The sequence below is a fragment of the Pteropus vampyrus genome, unplaced genomic scaffold (genome assembly GCF_000151845.1).
Source record: "Pteropus vampyrus isolate Shadow unplaced genomic scaffold, Pvam_2.0 Scaffold39, whole genome shotgun sequence".
Lineage (NCBI taxonomy): Eukaryota > Metazoa > Chordata > Mammalia > Chiroptera > Pteropodidae > Pteropus > Pteropus vampyrus.
Genome location: NW_011888820.1, coordinates 10,635,236 through 10,653,001, shown reverse-complemented (window position 1 = coordinate 10,653,001; position 17,766 = coordinate 10,635,236). Strand labels below are relative to the sequence as shown.

The 17,766-nt window shown below is 35.3% G+C and overlaps 1 protein-coding gene across 2 annotated transcripts in view; it reads right to left on the bottom strand.

The window, feature by feature from the left end:
• SLC12A2 (solute carrier family 12 member 2) overlaps nt 1-17,766 on the bottom strand; it is an 88,502-nt gene that overhangs the window by 55,161 nt on the left and 15,575 nt on the right. For both annotated transcript variants that reach the window (XR_002779871.1, XM_011358338.2), the window contains exons 2-4: nt 5,263-5,382; nt 3,625-3,700; nt 3,216-3,311 (exon numbers count right to left, since the gene is read on the bottom strand). Coding sequence is in view for 1 of the 2 variants with exons in the window: in XM_011358338.2 (XP_011356640.1) it covers nt 3,216-3,311; nt 3,625-3,700; nt 5,263-5,382 (292 nt within the window). In the remaining variant the exon portion in view is untranslated. The remainder of the gene's footprint in view (nt 1-3,215; nt 3,312-3,624; nt 3,701-5,262; nt 5,383-17,766) is intronic.

Here is a 17,766-nt window from a genome sequence, read left to right as displayed (position 1 = left end):
CGGTAACTACACAAGTTTAATAGGGGGATTTTTAAACTGAAATTCCTAAGAGAGCAACTGCAACCTTTAAGCAATTTAGGTAAAATATTTCCTTATTAATTCCATTATTAATCAACTTTCAGTCCACAGAAAATCAAGATGGGCGTACAGACATCACTATTCCCATAGCATCCCTCCATTTCTCCTCTCTAAGCCTTTGGCACCCTGATCCTTTGGATAGTTCTCACTCTGTCACTCTCCTCTCTATGCCATTTCAAGGGAGGTGGTCCAAATCAAGTTCTCAGTAGTTGGGATAGAGACCCAATCCAGGCACTCTTGGTCCCACCCTACTAAAACATAAAGTAGTTTGTTGTTAAGAACAGCAAACAAAGTCACACCTATACCTTGAGTCTCTTAAGGTTTGTTTTCAACAATAACTCCCTATCTTTTTTGCTCCTTGGAAAATTTTGTTGAATAAAAATTCCTTGTTCCAGAGAGATTCCCGGTCTGGGATTTGCTGTTGTCACTCTATAGTATCATTTAATAAGTTCCTCTCACCCCTGCATATTCCATAAAAAGTTTCCTAGAACTGCAGGCATGATGTGATTCAGATTCAATTTATTGGGAAACAAAATTCTCAGGTACTCTTAATGAGTAAAGGGTTTACAAATTGGAATATTCTAATTTTCTTTCCTTTTTCACTTATTATATAGAATACTTATCTAAAGAAAAAATCTCTTATTAATTTCTTGGTTACACTAAGTTCAGATAAGGAAACTTTCATTCACGAAAGTTTTATTCAACATTAGATTCTTTCCCTTTATTTATCAATTTTTATAGCATTCCTTACCATTCTTCAAAGGTAAAAAATGAGTTTTCTTTTTTTTTTTTGTGGTATCTGTGAACATATGGATTTTTATCATATGTTTTCACTCAAATCAGTTATTAGTAGTAGTAGCATTACTGTTTAAACTATCCAAACTTCATTCAGTATTAGCTTCTTCAAGTTGGCTCCTGGGTATTTTTGACATGAAACTGTTAAAAACAGCCCTTTTCACCTTCTCGACTTTCCGATGTGGGAGGATGTCTGGGCTCCTCAATGACAATTCTGATCCAGATCTGGAATAAATCTTTTCTCCAAGGTTCCAATTGCTTTGATGGAAATACACAATGTGGGCACTAGGGGTGCTCGTTGCTACTGGGTTGGTCATTTGGTACAGGTGAATTTTGTAGACAGAGTTAAGAAATGTGTACTTTTGGGATAAAATCTATGAGTCATACTATCTGACACTTTCAATTTAGAATCGTGACTACAGGGTTCAATGTAATCTCATCAATTTTATACCTGTATCTACTTTTTCCTATACGGAAAACACTGTTTTCTCAGGAAACCAAAATAAATCCTGTTGGAGTGGTCTTCAAGTCCATGAAGCATATAACTGAGAAGACAGAAGGGGTACATTCATTGAAAGAATCTCCAGGAAATGTTCAGTGCAGATGATGCACCCCATTTCTATTCTGTAAAAGATCATCCAGGTGTCCAAAGTCACCAACTGACAAGTGAAAAATAAATGCCTTCTAGCAAAGCTTCAAAATATTTGCTTATTTCTTTAAATTAATGCTTTTCAATTTTTCTTCCTTAAGTTTCATTATTTCAGCAAACATATTTACTTTCTCATTTGTATGCATATCTGATAATAACAGGATTCGGAATTATATCATCTAATAGGTTTTTTCCCCTATAGTTTCTTCCTTTGTGAGCTATCATTTTGAGGGAACTTAGGCAAAATTGCAAGATATGGTAATTTGTTGGGACATATCTTAATGCATTCCACATTCTCATACTTCCTTAGTATCCCAGGTCAGAAAATCAGAGACAAAGTCTCTGAGATAGATGTATTTGTGAATATATATGAAAACCACTGGTAGTACTGAAAGATGAAATTTTTTTTAGTCATAATGCAAAAAATCTACACTTCCCATAAGTTTGAATTCACATGGAAAATAGTCTAGAGTTCACATTGCCTGTGGCTTCATGTCCCTTGAGGTTCACAACTTAGATTTGAAGGGTTGAAGATAAGGAGAAATTCTTTGATGATTTCCTGATTCTCTCTACTACCAAACATCTGTGCCATTTCTCCTTCTACTTCCGCCCCATAACAGTAACGGAAAGAAAGGAAACATGGGCACCTAGTACACAAGAGGCCAAAAAGAATCTTTTGGTGTTGTCTGATAACTGTAGGACATATCCACATCTTACATCTCAATACAGCTCCATCCAGGCTCATGTACACATGAAACCTCAGCAAACAGTGATGCATGTTCAGCATAGTCACAGTCATATTGATGTGAGCTACCGGCTTTCTCCCAAGGCCACAGTGATCTGAATCCTCTGGTATGTAAGAAATATAAAGATGGAAAAAATGAAAAGCTCGATCTGCTTCTCTCTCCAAATAGTGATGAAGATAAATCAGAAATTGACTATATGTCCAATGTATGTAATGTCCAATAAAAATCTGAAAATTGGTTGAGACAGATGGTACAGGTTGATTCTTCTTTCAGTTATCTGCTGTGATGACTTTACAGAAGCTGGTATACATTTTCTCTCCTTTTTCTAGGGATCTTCTCAGTATAGCTAACTGATGAGCTTTGGTTTAGAAAATGGAATTCTGTTCTTCTTATTCTCAGGGATCCCAGGGCCATTATCCTGGTCTGGGTGCTCTTCCTGGGGAGGGTAAAATCTCACAAGGCAGATCTTGTGAACTCCACTGAAAGAGACCTCACGGCACCCAGAGAAGAGAGCTAGTTGAGAGTCCTAGGTGTAACTCATAAAAGCTGTTAGATCATGGAGCAAGAACTCTGCCTGTTTCCCTCAATGGGAAGGAATGAGGTTACACCTGTACAATACCATGAAAGGCAGGATGCATGCTACTGAGTCAAAGGCTGAACCCTGGGAGGAGGCAACAAGGGGCAGCCTGGTGAGGAAGAAGCCCAGTTAGAAGCTCTATTCTTGCTATCAAATACGGTGAACATCTTCAATAACTTAAAGTGTACATGTTTGTGTGCTTGGTCAATAGAAAATCTTATATTAAAATATACCAGGTCAAAGTGCTCAGTAGCAACTTTCTTGCCTACATAGACCTGATAAGTTACTTTTTAAAGGTAAAAAATAAGATTTAAATCTCATTTTTTAGTAACAGTAATCTGATGACAATGATGGAAAAAACTGAATTTACCTCCTCGGACAAATCCATTGGTAGCTATCGCTGAAGTAGACAATCCTGTGATAGTTGTCACGACAGTGGCCATTACTATTACAAGGACCGACAGACCTTTAAGGAAAAAGAACAGAGACTGAGAATACTTATACTCTTATTTAAACCTGCCATATTTAGAACTGGTTAGTCTGAGTATACTGAATTTATATTATAACTTATGAATTACCTTACTTTTATCCTATTTTAGAAAAATCAAATATGAATTATAAAAAAAAAGTAACATTAAGACAACAATCTTATACAAAGGAGAACACAGCTTAGCATGATGCCAATTGCTTGTATCTCATGAGGTTTAGAGCCCAGAAATGCACACAGCTACCTTGCTTATTCATTCTCAGATGAATAAAGAAGTATGAACATCACTTACCTATTCCAGCTTGACCTACGATCCATGACAGTCTAATGAAGAGCATCACACCCCAAATGTTTAACATACAACGCACCTAGGAAAGGAAGAGGCCAAGTCACAGATGAAAAATGTAATCGAGTATAATATAGCAATAAATGCTACACTAGCCAAAAGCAGGACAACATACATTTAAAACTACAGAAAGTAATTATAACTCTTATCACACTTTTTAATATGTTTTAGTAAATTTATTGGGGTGACACTAGTTAATTATATAGGTTTTAAGTGTACAAGTCAATAATATATCATCTGTATATTGCATTGTGTTCACCATCCAAAGTCAAATCTCCTTCCGTCACCATATATTTGACCCCCTTCACCCTTATCTACAACTCACCCTCGCCTCTTTCCCTCTGGTAACCACTAAACTGTTGTCTGGTGTCTATAAGTTTCTGTTTGTCTTGCTCGTTTGTTGCTTTCAGTTTTATATCCCACATATTACTGAAATCATATGGTTCTCAACTTTTTCTGTCTGACTTATTTCACTTAGCATGATTATCTATCACCATACGCCAAAATTAATTCAAAATGGCTCAAAGACCTAAATATAAGACCTGAAATGATAAATCACATAGAAGAAAACATAGGTACTAAACTCATGGATCTTGGTTTTCAAGAAGATTTTATGAATTTGATTGACCTCAAAGGCAAGGGAAGTAAAAGCAAAAATAAATGAATGAGACTATATCAAACTAATAGTTTTTAAAGAATTTAAAGTGAGCTAATGTAAGTATAATGTAATATGTGAGTGTGTGTCTATATCCAAATATACACATACCCATCACAATTATCTGAAGCAGCAGAAGCACTAAACAAGGAAGGTATAAGGAATATTAAGACTTCAATTCTTAAAAAAATAGTTAATTTCCCCTTTATCACTGCAAGTTAAGTTTAATTTTTGCTTATTCTTTTATAATATCATGTCATGATTTCTATAAGAGATTTAAGTATTACATATTTCTCAGCACGAAATGTCAATTGTTCACATATCTTTAAAAATCCCTAGTTATTTGTGAGTTTCCCTAATTTATTTTTATTTTTATTTATTATGCTCATACATAGAACACAGTCTTTTAAAATACTAAAATCTAAGAATAGGCAAACAACAATCAGGAGCTTCAATTCGCTATTGATTAGGCAATAAAATTACTATTAAAACTGGGATTTTCCCTCTATTTCTCTCCTAAATGTCAATACAATTCCAAATAAGTCTCAATGAGAGGACACTTTAGCCTCTCTACTCTAGTCAGATCCTTAGTACCCATTTGAACACAGAAAAACAGAAGTAAATCTGTCCCTTAATCTCTTAAATTCTCTACTGAAGTGACTTCAACACTTAAAGTAAAGATTTATTCTGTTGCCTGTTAACTTCTATACATTTCTCTTCAAAAATTAATGGGGTAGCAGAAAAGAAAGTTGGCATATTTCAGCTCTATTGCCTGCTCAGCTTTCTTGATTCTGATGCTCTCATCAACTTAACAGCTTCATTTAATTACTGAAAAGTGACAATATAGGACTTATAAAAAGCAATAAAATACAGTCGAGGTAATCAAGTATAATTTGATTAACTCTAAAATAAATTCTGTATGTACATACTAATACACCCTTGATCCAGCCAAACTTCACAACTCCTTTACTTTCCGCAGTATACGTGACCACAGCATCTCTGGTTGGAGTACTTTCTTCTCCATTTGCAAACCCATCCTCAAAAGGTTCCTGGTTAAAAAAAGAAATGTAAATTATGCTTAGAATTATTTAAACTTTAAAATCACCTGATAAAAATAAATATCACTAAATACACTTAATCATGTTCAGAAGGACATAGTATAATTTCCAAAAATGAAGGGTTCCTGAGTATTTTAACTGAGGAAAATGCAAAGCAAATCAAGTGGAAAATTATTGAATTTTAAAAATTTCAACCTTATCATGACATTAACTCATTTTAATAACTTTATATCTTAATTACACATTGGTAGTATCTGGAGAACACAATGAATACTGTTTGCTAAATACAGGCTAGCTGGCCAAGCAATTCAGACCACATCTCTCCAGCCACAACTTCACATCGCCTAGTCGGCACCCTTTCCACATCTGACATTTCAACGTAACAATTTTAGACGCCTCTTCACCAATGAAGTTTCCCCTTATAGTCCACAACAGCAGAGTTTCCATAGAGCCCAATTCACTCCTAACTCTTCCCTTTATTCACTTCTTATTTGCATCCAGTGACTCAGTGCTCCTCATTTTCTTTGTAATTTTTCTCAGATTCAGATAGGAACTGGTTGACACAATGCATTTTCATAATTAGTGTGTTTCCTCCTTAGGTTTTTACATTTCATGTCTGAGTCTATAATCTTAAGTTTTTAGGTCTCTACCTTCTTTCTCTTCTTTTCTCCCTGGTTCTCAACTTTTATTCGGTTCCAACACATCCAAGGCATATGACAAATTTCCAAATTTGTAACAGTGACTTAAACAGGTCATAAAGGTTAGAGGGAGGTGTTGGGAGATAGAAATGTTCTAGACCTAGAATCATGTCCCTAACACTATACCATATTTCTTCCTCTATCCATATTTTCAATAGCAGGAAATAAAAAACAGCTATATTTCAAACATCATTCTTTAAATGCAGAAGAGCTAACTAAATTATTATTTAATCCTGGAAACTGTGATCTAAATTCCCTACAGTACTTTTTAAAAAATCATTTTCAGTGGTTCATACTCTCTAGTGAATTCTGAATGTTATTATTAGAAATGAGCTGTAGTGTTTTGTATTACCACATAGCAAAATTTGTCATAATCTAAACTCCCCTGTTTTTTTGACCAATTCCAGTTAGCCAATTAGATTAATTTCATTCTGTTTAATGCATTATTGCTATATGCTTTTTCAAAATTCTATCAACCCGGATTAGCTCTTAGAATCCACATTTACATAACTAGTGCTAATTTTTAAGCAATAGAAGAAACATTATGTTAGATGTAATAATGCCTTTAAGTATATCTTTTGAAAATTATTTTACCTAGGCTTTTTAATAATGTCAAGAGAAAAATAATCAAATTTTCAACTAATCTCCATGTTTCTATTAACAGACATAGATACTTCAACAATGTGAAATACATGAAAAATAAGTCATTCGAAGATCACTAAGAACTTAAAAACTTTAATGTTAACCACTTCTGATAGTTCACAAATTGAAAACATATCCTAAGAAAAATAAATTACAATAATTCCCTTTTCATCACACAGTTTCAAAACTACTATCCACTGTATCAATGATTACTGTACAATACTATATATAAGAGGGATGCTCCAGGCATATGATATAAAAAAACCACTCTCAGAAAAAATTTTATTTACCTCAATGTGTTATACTTTTTAAACAGCTTTGAGATATAATTCACATACCATACAACTTACCCTTTAAAGTACAAAAATCACTGATTTTTAGGATATTCACAAAGTTATACAATTATCACCACTATCAATTTTGGAACATTTTCCTCACCCCTAAAAGAAACTTCATACACATTGGCAGTCATTCCCCATTTCCACTCTCCTCCAGCTCTCAGCACTTATTGACCTTCTGTCTCTATGGATTTTGCTATTCTGACATTTCATATAAATGGAATAATGAAATCATACAATATGTGGCCGTTGAGTCCAGCTTTTTTCAGTTAGCATAATGTTTTCGAGGTTCATCCATGTTATAGTATCAGTACTTTGTTCCTTTTTATTGCCAAATAATACTCTATTGTACAGAGATATTATATGTTTATTATTCATCAGCTGATAAACTGGGCTGATTCTACATTTTGGCTATTATGAAGAATAATGCTGTGAAAATTTATCTACAAGTTTCTGTGTGGACATATGTTTTATTTATCTTGAGTATATACCTAGGAATGGAATTGCTGGGTCATATTTTTTAAACAACTACTTCTGGTAATTTTTCTCATTTTTTCTTTTTTATCAGACTGCAGACTGTCACTCATTTCAGTCAATGTGACTACCTATTGTTATTCTTCTTCCTTGCTTGGAATCTGATATACACATGGAAACCAGTAATCATTAAACTGGTTAAAAATATATATAAATAGAAAAAAAAAACTGAGTATAGCTCAAACTGAGTATAGCTCAATCACAAGAGAAACCCACTTTGGCTTCCTTTACTTCTATTTTTGGATGTGTTCTAGGTGGTAGAGCATCAGTAATGATCCCAAATTAAAAAAAAAAAAAAAGAGACAGAAGTTCCTTAATTTTCACTTTAGGTTATTTAGTGCTCTTCAGTTAATTTATGAAAGACTTTAATTATATAATCTCCAAGTATTACCAGAAAATGTCTATAATATATGCAAAAAGACTTCTCTTTTCCCATCTCTGTTCAAAGAAAACTAAAGATGTATGTTAATAGGCTACTTTTTCCAAGGCTAAGAATTGATGTGGGTGTCTTTTTAACAATGCAGAAACATGCAGGCATCTTAAAATTTTTGCTGTGGGTGTTAATCAGAATTCCATGTCAAAGTTGCATATTTAGCAGTAACTATGTTATTGCTACTATACTACAAACAACTATATTAAAAAAAACAGAAGGTTTTCCAGTGTATGAAATAGTATTTTAAAATATAATGGGTCCACATAAAATGAAAGTTTATCTTCCTTACCATAATCCAATGGCTTCTAATTTAAAAAGTACATTAGTAATCTCTAAAATACAATTCGAAAATTAAAATCAAATAAGTATGTTATTTATAGTTCTAGTAATGGACTTAAATATGATAAAATTGGGTTTATAATTGTATTAATTTCCAGGTGAAACCAAAGTAGAATACACATACAGGTTCTTCACACTATCCAAAAGTAGACGTTTCTATGAAACCTTTCGTAAGCTGAAATAATATAAAGCTATGACAAGTCTTGCTAATGAATTCGCACAAAATAAACTGAAATAAAGCACAGATCCTCACAGATATAATTCAAAACTTTTGGTGGCTTGATGCTGAGATGCTGAGTGTAGTTCCCAGGGAAGGAGCTTGCTGGTGTCACTCTCACTGCTTGGGGCGCAAAATGCTTCTGTACTGACTTACTGCAAAACAAATGCTGAATGCTATTTTTGCTTTTCACCTTTTTTTCATAAAAGCGAAACTTCTCCTTGGATTTTGTTCAGTTACTGAAAATAGGTACTAATGCAGGTCTTTTGTGAAAAGGAAATGGCATAGGACAAGCTTTCAAGAAGTGGACGATATCTGTATTTTATTTCTTTAAATACATCAGTTTAAGAAAAATATGTAAACTGTTGAGTATGGCATTTTTGTCTACACACAAAAAAACTGCCTGAAAACCTTACACTCAGGAAAATTTCACATACACAATTATGAACTATAAATAATACTGATACAAAGGTATAAAATAAAATCTTCAATTTATCTGCCCCTTTTTACAGAACTGGTAGGTTTGTGTTCTTTATTGTTTTTCATATAATGGATAAAATGTCAAAAATAATACATAAATGATTTTATGGATAATACCATATGAAATGAGGTGAACCACATTTAAATTTATTTGGGGGAAAAAAATCTTTCAAAGAGTAGCATTGTGATTCTGAGTCTACCAAGCAGAGATTGAGGGTAGGGGTGAGACTAGAATGAGGAAGAGAGGAAGAAAGAGATGAAACAATGGAAGACCCGGATAGGTATTCTCAACTAGAAGGATTTCTTAATGAGAGAAATAGGGGTACCAGTAAATTATGTCAGCCAGAAATAGAAATGATTAATTCAGTTGGACATGTTGAATTTGAGGAGCCATGAGACAATTAGAGTTCTATCAGGCAGTTAAAAAATTCATGACTGGAACTTAGGAGAGGGGCCAGGATAAAGACCTAGTAGGTGAAGCTATGGAAACAATGAAAAGAGAAACTTACAGAAAGGAAAAAAACAAAAACAAAAACAAAAAGAGTTGAACATTTTTCTGAGGATATAGAAAATATATAAGAATGAAAGGGAATTCTGGTTTCCATGGTCATTATTTCTTTGCAGAGAATAGAGAAAAGGGAAATTTTTACACTGTAGACATCTCCTCTTTCTTGTATATTCAAGTTTCCACTTCAAGTTGATCACTCTTTTCCTTCAACCATGGTTAATTTTTTTACTGCACACAGCTCCCCCTCACACAAATGCCCAGCCAAACTTGTTGTAAATACTATAGCATATTCCTCAATGCACACCAACCTGGCTTCACTCCACCACAACACTGAAATAATTTTATAAGACATCTAAAGACTTCTCTGCTGCCAGATCCAATGTACATTTTTCAGTCCCTGTCTCACTGGATTTTTAAAACAGCATATGATACCATTAACCGCTCTTTTCTTAAAACATTTCTTGAAATTTTCTCTCAAACTCCTCTACCCAACAATTAAACAGTAAGTTCCTTCAACACTTGGTCCCAGACCCATCTCCTTTTCTCACTCTATATTTTCTTTCTATGGTCCTCTCACTAGACCTGTAGCTTTAAACATTATCTAAATGGGATAACTAGTAAGTGATGGCTCTTATTCATGTCCATATCAGACCTCTCCTCTGAATTTCAGCCCTGTGTGTAAGTATTGATGTTGCCACTTGGATGTTTTATTATGTTTACTATTCTAATTCTTACTAAATGAGAAAAAGAAATTGTCAATGTGCGATAAACGGCAACTTTCCTCTAAATTAAAAAAGGGAAAGTTTCTCGTTTTTTGTTTAAAATTTTCAGTGAATACTTAACTAGCAAAAAAAGTATTTAACAAGAAAGATAGTAAGTTCTTACCTAATTAAAATCTTTTATATTGTAAATCTATTTTAGATTTATTCCTCAATGCCCATCTTACAAATTTAAAGTTTTTTGTTTCCAATACCCTAAAATTAACTCATTTTTAAACTCAGTGATTTAAATTATCTTTTACATAGCAAAGGTCGTCTTTCAATTCTACTTGACTTAAGAGAAAACATTACTTATAATACACTGACTTGGTTTAATGATAATTTTTCAGTTAAAAAAAAATTAACATAAAAATCAAGCTGTTTCTTTCCAAACACTAAAATTTTCTTCAGTATTTTAGTGACAACATATGATGAAATCAGATTTCCTTTTAAAATAATGGTTAAAGATCAAGCTTTTAGGAAAAATTATTTATTCAAGTTTAAAAAAAAAAAACAATTAAAAACCTTAACACTGCTTTAACAAGCTGTAACAAACAGAGTGCCGGCTTGCCTTCTGTGAACATCCTTATACGTCCCTAAATGTTCACACTAATGTGCTTCTCAATTGTTAAATACTTTAAGTACACATTACATTAAGCATGTTATTTCTTGGAACATCTCAGTTACTAAGTTCACAAAATTTTCATCTCAACTGTACAATGTAGCATAGGTGGTCTTCCCAATGTCATTGGCCAAGGATGTTAATACCCATGAAAGATGACTGTGCAGTGATCAAATAACTTATGATCACATGCTTTTTTCCAAAAGTTAATAAAGGTATTTATCATTGTGCAAGGAAAACTCAAGACCATTTAAACAGTGCAACTTCTAAATACAGTTAGAACACTAATAAAACATTTCTAGCAATGTTAATTTCCAATCTATCCATTTTATGCTATTTTTACAGTTAAACTGTAAAAGTCTTTTTTCAGCAATTTCAGGCGATAGTGGGCAAAAGGCAAAAGTCTTGGTACAGCAATTTCAGGCCATAGTGGGCAAAAGACAACCTACACTTTTTAAAAATTTGGACAAAGGGAAAAATGTTTTTTATTTTGTTTTACTGTTGTTTTAAAGAACAATTGAGCAAAGTTATACCAAAGTCTCTCTTCAGGCCTTAAGGTTGCCACAATATTGTTCCCAGGTAGACTTAAGGATACTCAAATATGGATATCCTTAGAAGAGGAAAATGTTCCGATCCCTTTATTTAATATATTAAAAAGTCTAAAGCAACTTCTAATGTTCTGTTCCTTGAAGATTCTGAATTTGTGTAAAAAAAAAAAAAAGTTTCCGAGCATAAACAGCAATCACAGCCTTCCACTTATTAAACAAATATTAATCAATATTATCAAATGTCATACCAGGTACTTTCCAGCTCTCTTGGAGTTGATATTTTTATAGCAGCCACTAGAGTGAAAGGTAGGTCTTCTAACTTTAATCCAGGGCATTTTTCACTATATTAAGTAGTCTCTATTAAATTAAATACTTAGCAAGTCAAGAAAAGGTTGAATGCCTTTTCATTAATATCCCTTTTCAAGTCAGCCTCTGTGAAAATCGGGTTCCTAATCTGTATATGAAGATTTTACTGTCTTCAGTTCCATTCCCTTGGAGTTCTGAAGCTCTTTAAATAAAGATCAATTTGTAATAGAATGGCCACATAAAGCAGCTGAGGCTTCTAGCACATGTCTGTATAGCCAGCTGATAAAACTTGATTATTACACAGCAATTTAAATTTAAGTGCCAGTGTCATGTTAAAAATGTGAGCGTATGACTCACTTATAGTTACATATTTCAAAAGGATCAGTAGAAACATTCCTAGGTTGCCTGGCTTCCCAATGCCTGGTCATTTTTCAACAAGAACAAGACCATATACTCAGCTGACTCTATGAGAGCAAGGGCAGCAGTTTCTCTTGCCCCAAATCATGCAGTTATTAATGTGGCAGGGCAGAGAATCTTCTAAATAGTAGAATTCCACATATTACAGTGTGCTAAGGTAAGTTATTTTAGGCATCTATTTTGGGGCAAAAGGGCAAAAGATTGACAAACACCCAACTCTGAAAACTCCTCTCAATGCCCAATCAATGCTGCTCCTGTGGCACCTGTTGAGAAACTCAGATCCTATCATATTACAGGAGGACCAGAGCCCTGCCAACTCCTTCTGCAACTAGAAATCCTCCTCCTTTGTCCTTTCACTAAGATTTTATACATATATATTATATATTGTGTGTGTGTGTGTGTATACACACACACACACACACACAGCATTAAATCTTGATCATGTTTTATGGACCCACTGTGAGTCTGTTCTGTGTAAAAGTCCATTTATCTAGAGGAACAAAATTTGTTTTTAGTATCACCTCTGCAACTAGAAAGTGGTTCTTAATAATTTTGTATTTTTCAGTTATAGTTGGCATATGTTTCAGGTGTACAACAGTTGATTAGCCATCTATATAACTCACAAAATGATCACCCCAATAAACCTAATGCCCAACACTGTCCATAGTTATCACAATATTATTGGCTATATTCCTTATGCTATACTTTCGACCTCCATAACTATTTTGTAAGTATGAATTTGTACTTCATCACTTTTCCCGTTTTCACTGACTCCCTCCACTCCCTCCCATATGGTAACCCTCAAAATTTTCTCTGTATGTATGAGGGGTTTTTTTTATTTTGTTCTTTAGATTCCACATATACATGCACTCATATGGCATTTGTCTTCTTCTATCTGGCTTCCTCCACTCAGCACATTACCCTATAAGTCCATCATAAAATATCTTTTCCATTCCATTACTGTTAGTCTATGTCTTTTAATCTGAAGTGAGTCTCTTGTAGGCAGCATATGTAAGGGTCTTGTTTTCTTATCCATTCAGCACCCTCTCTTTTGATTGGAACATCTAATTTTTTTTTCATTTGAAGTACTTATTGATAGATATGTAGTTATTGCCATTCTTTATACTTTTGATACTTATTTTTTTCTTTTTAAAGAGGTCCCTCCAACATTTTCTGTAATACTGGCTTGGTGGTGATGAACTTCTTTATTAGGTTTTTCTTGTCTGGGAAGCTTTTTAGCTGTCCTTTGGTTTTAAATAATAGCTTTGCTGGGTAAAGTAATCATGGTTGTAGGGCCTAGGTTTTCACCACTTTGAATATTCTGTGCCAAGCCCTTCTGGCCTGTAAAGTTTATTTTGAGAAATCGGCTGACAGTCTTATGGGCATACCCTTGTAGGTAACCAATTGCTTTTTTCTTGTTGCTTTTAAGATTCTCTTCAAATTTAACCTTTGGCATTTTAATTATGATGTGTCTTGGTGTGGGCCTCTTTGGGTTCATCTTGTTTGGGACTCTCAACTTCCTGGGGTTGTATGTCTACTTCCTTCACCAGCTTAGGGAAGTCATTATTTCTTCAAATAGGTTTTCAATTCCTTGCTCTCTCTTCTCCTGCGGGTATCCCTATAATGTGAATGTTGTCATGCTTGACGTTGTCCCAGAGGCTTCTTAAACTATTTTCACTTTTTTGGATTCTTTTTTCTTGTCACTGTTCTGATTGGAGGTCCTCCACTACCCCATCTTCTATGTCGCAGATTTGATCCTCAGTTTCATCTACTATTGATTCCAAAGTACTCTTCATCTCAGATAATGTATTCTTCATTTCTGATTGGCTCCCTATTATGTTTTCCATCTCCATTTTTGTTTTTCATCTCTTGATTAAAGTTCTGAGTTCATGTACTCTTTCTCTAAGTTCCTTGGGCATCCTTATAACTGATGTTTTGAACTCTGTATCTGGTATATTGCTTGTCTCCATTTTGGTGAATTCTTTTTGGAGCTTTTTGCTGTTTATGTGGGACATATTTGTCACCCCGTTTTGGCTGCCTCTTGTTTGTATTAGGGAGGGCTCCTAAGTCTCCCAGTCTTAGTAGAGTGGATTTATGAAGTAGGTGTGCTGTGGGGACCAGTGGCAGTCCTGGAAGGGGTCCAGCTGAAGGCTAAGTTCAGCTGCAGTCTGTGTACCTTCAGGGCCACCCAGTGTCACCAAGCAATGCACGTATGACTGCCACCCGTGCTGAGCTTACAGGTGCCTCAATGAGCCAAGTCAGAAACCGAGGTTGGCTGCCACTAGTGCGGGACTTGGGGCTGCTCAGCAAGAGGTACAGGGCACACTGAAGCCAGATGCTGCTTCTTTGGATTTTGTGAGCCTCTGAGAGATTTATGTAAGTTTGTGGCAGGGGCCAAGACAGCCCTTTGTATGGAATAAATCACCAGAATTGGCTTGGGTGGGCCCACAAGTTGGGAGAGGCAGTCTCAGGGAATCTCCTGGGCTGAATGACCCGTGTTATCCGGGTTTATAGTGCCTGAGTCTATAGGGTGGGAAGAGGAAAGATTCAAAAAAGGAACAATGGCTTCTGCCTGCATCTGTCTGAGAGAAAGCTGCTCCTCCAGCCCTCACCCTGAAGCCTGACAACTCAGTGCCTCCTCTTATGTCCCTGGCACCCCTTGAGCAGCTGCCCTAGCTCTGGAGCTCAGAGCAAACGAATCTGTCAGCGAGAAGGCAAGCATAGGCCTTTTAAGAGAAAGGCCTCCGCTTCCTGCAGCCCTCTGTCGGACTCAGTTGCAACCTCTGCTGGTTTTCACAGCCAGAGGTTATGGAGACTTCTCTTCCTGGCATTGGAACCCCGGGCTGGGGAGCCCAGTGTGCGACCGCGACTCCTCACTCCTCAGGCCAGGGAGGTCGTTCTGCAGCCAAGACAGCCCTCTCAATTCTCAATTGCCATGTGTGGTTGTGGGACCGGGCCATTTCATGTCTCCCCCACCTCCTACTGTTTTGAGATAACCTGTTATTTGAGGTGAACTAGATGTAGGGCTTCTAAACCTCAGGTGACTCCATGTACTGGTTGCTGTATAGTTCTATAATTTTGGTGTGGTCACTAGTGGAGTTGTGCACTGCCTCTACCTTCTACACCATCTTGTGAGCTCTCCCTAGAAAGCGATTCTTAAACTAATACACTAACTCACATAGTTAATGTGAGGATTGTGTAAGATAAGATATTCATTTAGAAAAAAAAATTAACAAGGGTGACTATTTACAGAACATAAAGAAAGCCGGAAAAGAAGAAAGAGAATAGATCATTTTAGTTTTTCAATAAGACAAAGTTATATGTATTGGCTACTCATTTTCTTGCTGTCACAAAATATGGGTCAAACAAAGACTAATCCTGCCAAATGAAGACTAGGGAACTATATTGTTTCTAGCATTCTGATCTGGGAAATAAAATCTGGATCCCAATCACAATTGATGTATCTTTTTATACAGTAAACCAACCTTACTAAATAATATAAAGTGACAGAAAAAAAAAAAAAAACCCAACAACATAAAAAGCAAAACATGGGGGGGACACACAGATATGTTTTAATGCATTTAACATCTGCTTATTTAGAAGAGGTGCTATGTACAGGGTAGAGGCTATGGTAGAGAATATGAAAATTTAAAAATACACAAAAATGTTTTTACTCTCATTCAAGTTATCCGACTTCAAATTATTTTGGCAGACATCATCTCAATGCTAAAAAATTCTGGTAACTACAACCACCAAAAAAGTCACAAGTCCAACATTAAGAAAGATCACGCATACACCAATATAATAATCCTTTCCAGAAGTTTAAATTCTACCCCAAATTAACACTTGCACTAAATGAAAAACAAGATGGAAAAGCTTATATAGCAGTGTAAAAAGCTACCTTAGTAAATATACTTTATTTCCATCTGTTTCTGAGCAATTCCCTTACTCTTTCCTATAACTACACAAACACTTAGAAACAGGAAAAGGGATGATTTTTTTCCCCATGACTTTTAAAGAGTTCAATTCTGGATTAAAAAATTGGTCTGTAGGGTAGGAAATAATTTGAAAGTGATGTGAACCCTGGCATAGAATCCGACCCAATTCAAGTTTATTCAAGGTTACCCATTATCTATGGGATAAACTAAGAATTCTCAGTATGTGAGACCCTCATAATTTGTCTGGCTTACTTGATTAACAGCTACCATTTACTGGAAGCCTACTGTGTGTCAGACATTTCCCTAAATGCTTACATGTCCTCTTTCCCTGAATTGGCACATCTGTGAGAGGTAGGTATTATTATCGCCACTTAACAAATAAGGAAACAGTCTTTTGATAGGTTAACTTACCCCAAATCATGCAGCTATTAATGCAGTAGTGCGGAGACTCTTCTAAAAGGTAGAATTCCACATATTATAGTGCGCCAGGCTAAATTATTTTAGTTATCTATTTTGAGACAAGAGGGCAAAAGATTGACAAATCGCCCAATTCAGGAAACTGTGCTGCTATTCTCACTCTCCACCTTGCTCGTCTTTCTCTCTTTCGTTTCCAAATCTACAGAAGCTAAGGGCTTCTGACGTGATCCTCATAAAAACAACAGAAGTTCTGCGCTGCATGGCACCACAGGGGATTTTTTAAAAAAATCTCTGCTTTGTAGAAATTCCTCCAGGGTCTACAGTGTCTATGGAACTCTCTGCCCTACAGGATAATTACAGACAGCTGCACTGGACCCCCAATGGAGGAGAAGGAATTGCTGGTGTCTGGACATAACCCTTCTGGAAGGCATGTTAAATGTTTAGGTATGAAACTGTGCACTAGATAATGTTATTTAACTTTGAAAATTTATTTGGAGGCTCTTATAGTAGAGAGGGTAGGTAAAATAGGCTAATCATTCAGTTTCTATGTTACCTAGGATTTTCTTTTTCCAATTAAAAACCCACATTAGCTGTTCAAGCTAGTAATTCCTTTTAATCAAATGTTCCAGGTCATACTAGGCTCTTTCTTTCCTTATATGCTTTACCACTGCAACCTCTTAACCACTGGGCCCATGGACACATCCACCACACCGTTTCAAGAAGGCTTACAAAATAAAATTATCCACATGAAATTCTTGAGATTTGTCATCAATGTTTTATTAACTACACATAGTAAGATTTAACCTGACTGATTAAAGAAAAAGTAAATATTAGAAGTGAAGTTTCTGTATTTTTCCAATTATAGACCACTTTCCTATTTCTATTAACTTTCCTTGAAGTTTTTTATATACCCTCAAACTTCTATCCTTTAAGTACGAAAATTACTAAAAGAGCTCCAACTAAAATATTTAAGTAGATAATATTGCTTTATTGCTGAAATACTGGTTTTAAAGTATTTTCTCCCGAGGGACTTTTGCTTGCTGCTTCCTCTGTCTATAACACAGAGAAAGCTGGGCTCCTTCTCGTCCTTTAGGTCTTAGCTTAATGTAGCCTCCTCCTTCCCAGTCCACCCGACATATAATTTCTTCTCATCTGTGCCCCCCACTTTTATTTTCTTCAT